The sequence below is a fragment of the Uloborus diversus genome, unplaced genomic scaffold (assembly GCF_026930045.1).
Source record: "Uloborus diversus isolate 005 unplaced genomic scaffold, Udiv.v.3.1 scaffold_12, whole genome shotgun sequence".
Taxonomy (NCBI): Eukaryota; Metazoa; Arthropoda; class Arachnida; order Araneae; family Uloboridae; genus Uloborus; species Uloborus diversus.
In genome coordinates, this window is record NW_026557876.1 from 3,625,987 (window position 1) to 3,634,134 (window position 8,148).

General features: G+C 39.0%; 1 protein-coding gene across 1 annotated transcript in view; it reads right to left on the reverse strand.

Annotated features, from left to right (window-relative positions):
* Positions 1-7,672, reverse strand: part of LOC129232430 (patanin-like phospholipase domain-containing protein atgl-1) — a 108,952-nt gene extending 101,280 nt beyond the window's left edge. The window contains exon 1 of the mRNA XM_054866575.1: positions 7,495-7,672. Within this exon, the coding sequence (XP_054722550.1) occupies positions 7,495-7,672 (178 nt within the window). The remainder of the gene's footprint in view (positions 1-7,494) is intronic.
* Between the last annotated feature and the right edge of the window lie 476 nt (positions 7,673-8,148).

Here is an 8,148-nt window from a genome sequence, read left to right on the forward strand (position 1 = left end):
GGGAATAGCAATCGAGCAGAACTCAAAACACGTTCCATTGCTCCACCCCCCTTGGAGGAATTCGCGCCAAAAACCAATGGGCACAAGTTCACATAGGGGCACATATGTGTACCAAATTTCGTTCGATTTCATGCAGTAGTTTTTGCTGTAGAGCGGCCACAAAAAACTGGTCACACACAGACGTGACACACACACATACACACACACACATACACACAGACATTTTCCAAAAATAGTCGAAATGGACTCAGCACACCTCAAAAAGTTCGAATCCTTCGAAATTCGAAAATTTGCACGAATCCGATACTTTCTTCTATATCTTAGATATAGAAGAAAGTAAAAAAAACCATTAAAATATGCCTTGGTCCAATCCCTTCGCAGCACTATTAATGGGGAATTCCACTGCAATTACAGCGTGCAGCGCCACCTGTTGGCATTTTTAAAACTCATTTCCAAGCTTCTGTTCGTGATTTTTTTGTGTTTCACAATGAACCCCAAAAAAAGAAGGTTTGTTTCGCTCCAGTATCGGCCTTTGGTTTTGAGATATTTAATTTTGAAATCAGGGAATTCTTTCCCCTATAAAAACCTGGGTAGCTAAGTTTCACTAAAAGATAAATAAAAATTCAGGTTGAAGTGAAGGGTGAACTTAAATTTTTGAGAGGGCGGAAATTCCCCATTTGCCGAATGGAAAGCCAAATTTGTCGAATGATGATAATTTTGCCGAATAGAATTCCAACTTTCACCTAATGATGATAATTTTGCCGAATAGAACTCCAAATGTTGCCGAATGGGACTCCAAATTTCGCCGAACATTCGGAATAATGATAATTTTACCGAATAGAACTCCAAATGTTGCCGAATGGAACTCCAAATTTCGCCGAACATTCGGTATAATGATAATTTTGCCGAATAGAACCCCAAATGTTGCCGAATGGGACTCAAAATTTTGCGGAATGATAATTTTGCCGATTAAAACTCCAGATTTTGTATAATCATCAGAAAAAATTTGCCGAATAAAGAAATTTTCGGGGAGGTCACGGCGACCTCCCTCCATGAAGAGCATGACCACCGACTTGATGCCAAAATGCCTTTTGTCTTCTGCTTTCAATTTTTGTGCCTTTCCCCGTGAATCCGGGATGAGGTTCTCAACCCCACCCCTCCCTCCAGTTCACCGGCTCCGAGACAACTCAACTCGCTCTCATCTTTGACAGGGTGAATCGAAAGGGCTGGCTTTGAAAGATTTACAAAAAAAAAAAGCTGCTTATACAAACGCCCACTGCCACTCGAAGACGCGAAATCTTTTATGAACCGGTTTTCTTATTTGAAGAAGATGAGTTTAAGAAAATAAAATATCAACCGAAAGGAAGCTTTTTTTTTCTTTTGAGCAATCACGATTGCTTATTGTTCTCATTTGACTGTTTTTGGCGTGCTATCATTTTATTACCCCCTCCCCCCGCCTCCCTCTGCCAGCACCACCCGTCGACCGGCACCTCACGATGCTGCTCCTCTAGCGAAAGCCGTCTCCAGGTTGCATCCATATCCTACACACACACGCATACATAAACAATTACACGCACACGCACATACACACAAACACATGCACACACCTACACACATACACACACGCATACATACGGACTCCTACACATACACACACACAAACACATACACATACACACACACGCATACATACACAATTACACACACACACGCACATACACACATGCACAAACACATACACACACGCATACATACAGACACCTACACATACACACACACAAACACATACACACACACAAGCACATACACACAAACACATACACACACGCATACATACAAACACCTACACATACACACACATATACACAACTATCCACACATTCATGCCTGCCCACAGACACAAGCGCATGCCTACACACACATACACATACCCCGCCCCCACGCACACAAATACTCACTCATACACACAACTAGCAACACTCATGCCTGCACACAGACACAAACACATATGCCGACACACACACCCTACACACAAACACACATACCCCCCACACACACAAACACACACGCCTACATACACACACACACACACTCGTGATTGCGAAAAACATAATTTGAATCCAAGATGACAAACTTAACTCAAATTAATTTCTTTATTTTTTTCTTTTCTTTTCTTTTTAAAATTCTTCTTGCGATGTTTATTGAATGATCTATTTGCATTGATCCTAATCTTCTTTATCTTTACTAATAATAAAGCTGTAAGTCTCTCTGTCCGGAGGATGTCTGGATGTCTGTAGGATGTCTGCAGGATGTCTGTGACGCGCATAGCGCCTAGACCGTTCGGCCGATTTTCATGAAATTTGGCACAAAGTTAGTTTGTAGCATGGGGGTGTGCACCTCGAAGCGATTTTTCGAAAATTCGATGTAGTTCGTTTTCTATTCCAATTTTCTTTACTAATAATAAAGCTGTAAGTCTCTGTCCGGAGGATGTCTGGATGTCTTAAGGATGTCTGTGACGCGCATAGCGCCTAGACCTTTCGGCCGATTTTCATGAAATTTGGCACAAAGTTAGTTTGTAGCGTGAGGGAGTGCACCTCGAAGCGATTTTTCGAAAATTCGACGTGGTTCTTTTTCTATTCCAATTTTAAGAACAAAAATATCATAAGATGGTCGAGTCAATGACGAAATTATCATAACGTTTAACCGTAACATGGGTACAAGCCAATGGGCGAGATACGAAATGATCATAACGTGGAACCGTATCATGGGTACAAGCCAATTGGCGAGAAAATTCACCATACATTATTTGTAAATATACAGACGAACCAAAAGACCTTTTCATTTTTCTATTACGGGCAAAGCCGTGCGGGTACCACTAGTAAGTTAATAAGTGGGATGGGCGTGATTCGAATGTCAGAGTCGCTCTTTATTAGTGGTGAGTAAATTTTTAGTGTCCCCGATAAAAATCGGCAACCTTTTTTTAATGTTCCCCATTGGACGGACACCCACTCTTATTGTATTATGTTGATATCTATTGGCTAACTAGTAAGTTCGGCCTTTCCCAGATTTCTGCAACTGTAATTTATTACGAGCAAGGGTTGCACGGTTGAAAAGAGAAAAGGACAAAGATCCATTCGTGATGTTGCATTTCTTTTAAAGTGAAATCGCTTCCCCCTTTTTCGCCAACGCCACCGACTTGCCGCATAACGGATGACAACAGAGGGCGATTTCCAAAGCTGCCACAACATCGGTTTTGAAAGCGATGTTTCCCTTCTGCCGCAAAAATAATAAACGTGACGCAACGAGGAGACGGGATATTACAACACCTGTCTCCCATTAAGCTCATTTCTACACAAATGGTCGTGGAGGGCTTGCTTCTAAAAACAAAATGATGACTACCGTTTCAACTTTCGCGGATTTCCACACAGAAGCGCCAAACTTTGGGTTGAAGTTTTAAAACTTCCACAAAACTCGAAAACACCCATGGGCGGATTTATGGGGGGCGAGGGGGGTCAGTGTCCCCCCAGTCTTGGGAGAACTTTATTTATAGTAACAAACACCTTCCAAAACCTTAAAAGAAAAAAAACCTAATTTTTTTTCTTTTTTGAATAGCTCAGAAGAGAAAATGAAGAGAATAGCGACTGTCCTTTTCTGGGGGGAAGGGGGGGGGGGGGCACCGTACATTGGTATTACAATTAGTAACAGGGATGCAGAAATGCGTTGAAAACGACTTCTTTGAACTGAAAGCTATTAGGACAAGTATATAAATGGAAATATTCACTGAACGAGCTACGCATTCAGCTGCAATACTGAAAATAATCAACGATTATTTCAACAAATTAGAAACTGAAACAAAGATTTAAAAGAAAACGGATTTACTTATAAACTAAACAAACTATAGCTTAGGGCACCAGCTTTGTTGAAGGCCCCTAACTCCCAAAAATTTCATGATTTGTTGAACAAATGTTCCTCAACAAAAAAAAAAAGAAAAAGGAAAGAACTTGAAAAAATAAATTTCATTTTAAAGTGCTTGAAAATCTTTAAAAATTTGGAAAAGTTTGGATATAAACCATAAATTTAAGCATTTATAACAAATGGAAGAGGGTAGAGGGATAAATGCCGAAATATGTTAAATTTATTTCCTTGCCTCATTCTGCATCAAAAATGTAAAAATCGTGGTTCTCGCGTTTGTGTAATATTACTGGAGATAAATGTTTATGACCCACATGTTTCCTATCTTGCTGTTTATTTAATCCCAAATGCAGTGCACAATTTTGAAAATTCTTTTGTATTGCTTGCTTCTATCTTACTTCTACTGCATATTGTTAATCTCTTCTGCCCGGAAAAAAAACACTACCTCTATTCCTTTTCGTTTTCAGCACTGCTTGTAATTGAAAAAAAGTTACAATGAGAAATCTATAATTTTTTTTTTTTGCCTTTAAAACTTAAAGAAGTTGTTTCTTACAAAGTTTGAGCAAGACTGTAAAACTGTACAATCTAGTACAAAATTTCACAGATTGGAAAATGCAAATGAAGTGCCTTAAATAATTTTAATTGTTCTCGAGTCCTTGAAAAGGATTAGATGAGTCTTTGAAATTCCTAAGCAAAGGGTGCTTCAATTTTATTTCTTATCTAGTGTATAAATTATGAATTTTCCAAATGGGCAGCTCCCTCGCTTTTTCTCTCAGAGGACTGCTGTCACTGATTTGTCAACCCGAAGACAATTTTTGCTGTTTATTATCGTGATTCACAAAACAGTATTTTGCTATTTTTTCTGAGATTTTGGTAGTTCTAATTACCCCTTATAAGGCTTCAAAATGCAGAATTTTATATCTATTTTACAAAAATTCCTCCAGGGGAGAAACCCCCCGGGCCCCCAAAAATTGGGTAGGTTGTTGGTAGGTAAAAGTTGTGCGGGCTACAAAAGAGACCCAAAACCTGAAAAAGCTTAGGGCCACGCAAATTAAACCAGCCTTGATTACAACTAATATTGCTCAAAAAAAAAAAAAAAAAAAAATCCTGCCCCCCCCAGGAACTCAGCCCTAAATCCGCCTATGTAGTGATGTGCCGGATCGTTAAAAAAGTAGATCCGCGGACACGGATCCGGATCATTAGTGTCAAGATCCGCGGATACGGATATTTTTTTGCCCAATTCAACTATCCAAGTTTAAAATTTATTACGGAAGGTATTCCCGTCATAATAATAACACTGTTTCTTCAAAAAATTTGTCATCTACCGCGAAAATATAATAGATTTACTCTTTAAAGAAATCTCCGTTAAAATTGAGGGGGAGTTGGAAGGAACGGGTCAGCGCTGCATTGATGCTTAAATAGAACGTGAAAAATTATTTCTAGCTTACTCGGTAGATGTAGGATACAGGAGCAAGAGTGTAAAGCTGCTACTGGATAGACTAGAAATAATTTGTCGCATTTTATTTCAGCATAAATGCAGCGCTGACCCACTCCACCCAGATGACTCCGACCGACGGAATAACAGAACCGGGAACACCTTTACAAACAGAGAATTTGTCTCAGTTTTTTGAAGGATGCCGAGAAAAACCAAAATGAAGAATAACAGAAAACCCAAATTAATATCAAAAACTAATATTAAACTAAAAATTAAAAAAAAGGGAAAAAAAACATGTCTCAGAGGGCCGTCGGCTTCTGAAATGATACCTTATAATTTAAATAGGGAGTAAAAACTAATTTAAACGGAATTTAAGAGTCTTTTATTCAAATATGTAAGCATTTTTAGAATAGAAAAGATCCGTTTAAGATCCGTCAAAAAAGTAACGGATGCGGATGCGGATACAGATCTTTATTTTTCCTCGGATATCCGCGGATACGGATACCCGGAACATCACTAAAACACACAACGGGTGTCTGGGGGAGGGGGGGGGGAGTCCGCTCCAATGACACCCAAAATATGTTTCAGATTTTATGAAAAATAAAAATGTGGGGGCCCTAGACCAAGGCCTAGTTGGCCTATTTAGTAATCAGGCCATGGGTCGACGCATACATAAATATTGTAACGGATCCGGTGCGGCTTCCAACTTTCTTGAAAGGACGACACAGTTCTTGATTAAAAATACAGGAGATTTTTTTACACTATGTACAGGAAAGAGCGTCAACAACTGCTGAATTAATCATCAGCAATTAAACAAGCATCACTCAACACCGTAAACTCAACGGTTACACACGTATTTACTTCCAAATACGAAAACAACACAGCGAAATGCCTCGCAATAAACAGAGCAAATACGCTCTCAGTACAAATTCTCAATCGAAACTAAACTTTTTATCCAGCGTAACGGCTTATATACACACCGAAAAGAGAGCTCTCAAATATTCCACATGATTCGAAATACTTCTCGAAAATAGTAGACCGTTATTTTATTTCATCTTTTTATTCATTCACGAATCTTGTCAATGAAAAATAGGGGGACCCTATACTTAACCGAATGTATAGGGGCTGTATATTCATTACGGGAAACTATTTACAGGTTACGTTACTACAATAATTACTATTTACAGAATTTGTAACAATATGCTTTACTACTTCAAAAAGAAGGTTTTCGATCTCTGCCGCACTGTAGTAAGCCTTTTTCCACGGGGGCCCATACGCAAAAATTTTAAGGGGGGGGGGGCCTCTGATATTTTTCCCATGGAAACCGATTTCAGTACAGATTATTAAAATTTAATACTTTTAATAACTTATTCATTAATGGCTGGAAAGGAACTGTTTTTACATTTTTGCAAGGAAAAAAGTGCTAAAAGCAAGGAAGTTCTAATTTCTAAGGCGGGGGTTAAGAATAGTCAGTACCCTGTATACCGTCAATGTTAATTTGCACAGGTTCATGTACCTTTTTCTGAAAATCTATTAAAGATACAAGCATGAAATTTTTTCTGCACCTCAAGTAGACTCCGTTATCTATACTGAAGTAAAATTTTACAGAAAAAAAGCTTAGTTTTTTTGTAAAAAATTCTAATGTGTAAGTCACTGTATTTGTTTCAAAAAATACCATTTTGCCACACAAAATCAGCTCTATAAAAAAATAATTTTCGAATATGAGAAAAAGTTTACTTCAGTATATGCAGTTAGATGTATGGAATAGGTGGTAAAAATTTCAAAGCCTAACACAATTTAGTTTCTGAGAAAAAGGAACATTTAGTTTAAAAAATACCATTTCGAGATATTGCAATTTAAAGGGGAAAATCATACCTCATCAAAATAGGTTTTACATTTTTTAAAACTTATTTTAACTTACTTCTAATATGAGCACGCTCAAGATGTTTGTATCATTAAAAATTTATTGAAATGGAGTTTCAAAATATATAAAAATAAAAAAAATCGAATTTTTGAAACTATTTAGGGTATGACTCCCCTTAACCCCCATTTGCCCCATCCCCCATATGGGCGCCTATGCCTTCTTCGCGAGCCAATGAATGCTATCAGCCAATAACAAAGCAGCAGAAAAAGGGGGAAAGACTTACCCAGCGGTACTTCGCACATGAAGGCGCAGGCGACCAGGGCGCCTACGGATCCTCCGGATATCTTGTGCCGCAGGATCTCGGGCCTGTGTTTCCGGATGGCGCCGCACACCCCCACATGGTAGATGCCCAGGTAGCCGCACCCGTTCAGCGACAAGTTCAACTTTTCTACCTCGTCCATAGTCAGTCCACCTCGTCTTCGCTCAGGACGAACTGGGGATCATAGGACGTCAAGTCGGAAAATCACACTAAAATCGCCCGTTGGGATGATTCGGCAATCAAACGCAACAGGTTGAAGCGATGCTACTCGTAGTGAACAACAGAAGACCCCTCTTCAGTCAATGCAGTTCAACTCTTCCTCGGACAGTTTGTTGAAGAAAAGCTATTAGCAACAAACAACAACAACGAAGCTATCTTCGGCCGATGTAACACAATTATTTCTTGTTGAAGTAAAGCAACAAGTGACAAACAACAACAACGAAGCGATCTTCAGTCGATGCAGTTCAACTCTTCCTTGGACACAATTTGTTGAAGAAAAGCTATTAGTAACAAACAACAACAACGAAGCTATCTTCGGCCGATGTAACACAATTATTTCTTGTTGAAGTAAAGCAACAAGTGACAAACAACAACAACGAAGCGATATTCAGTCGATGC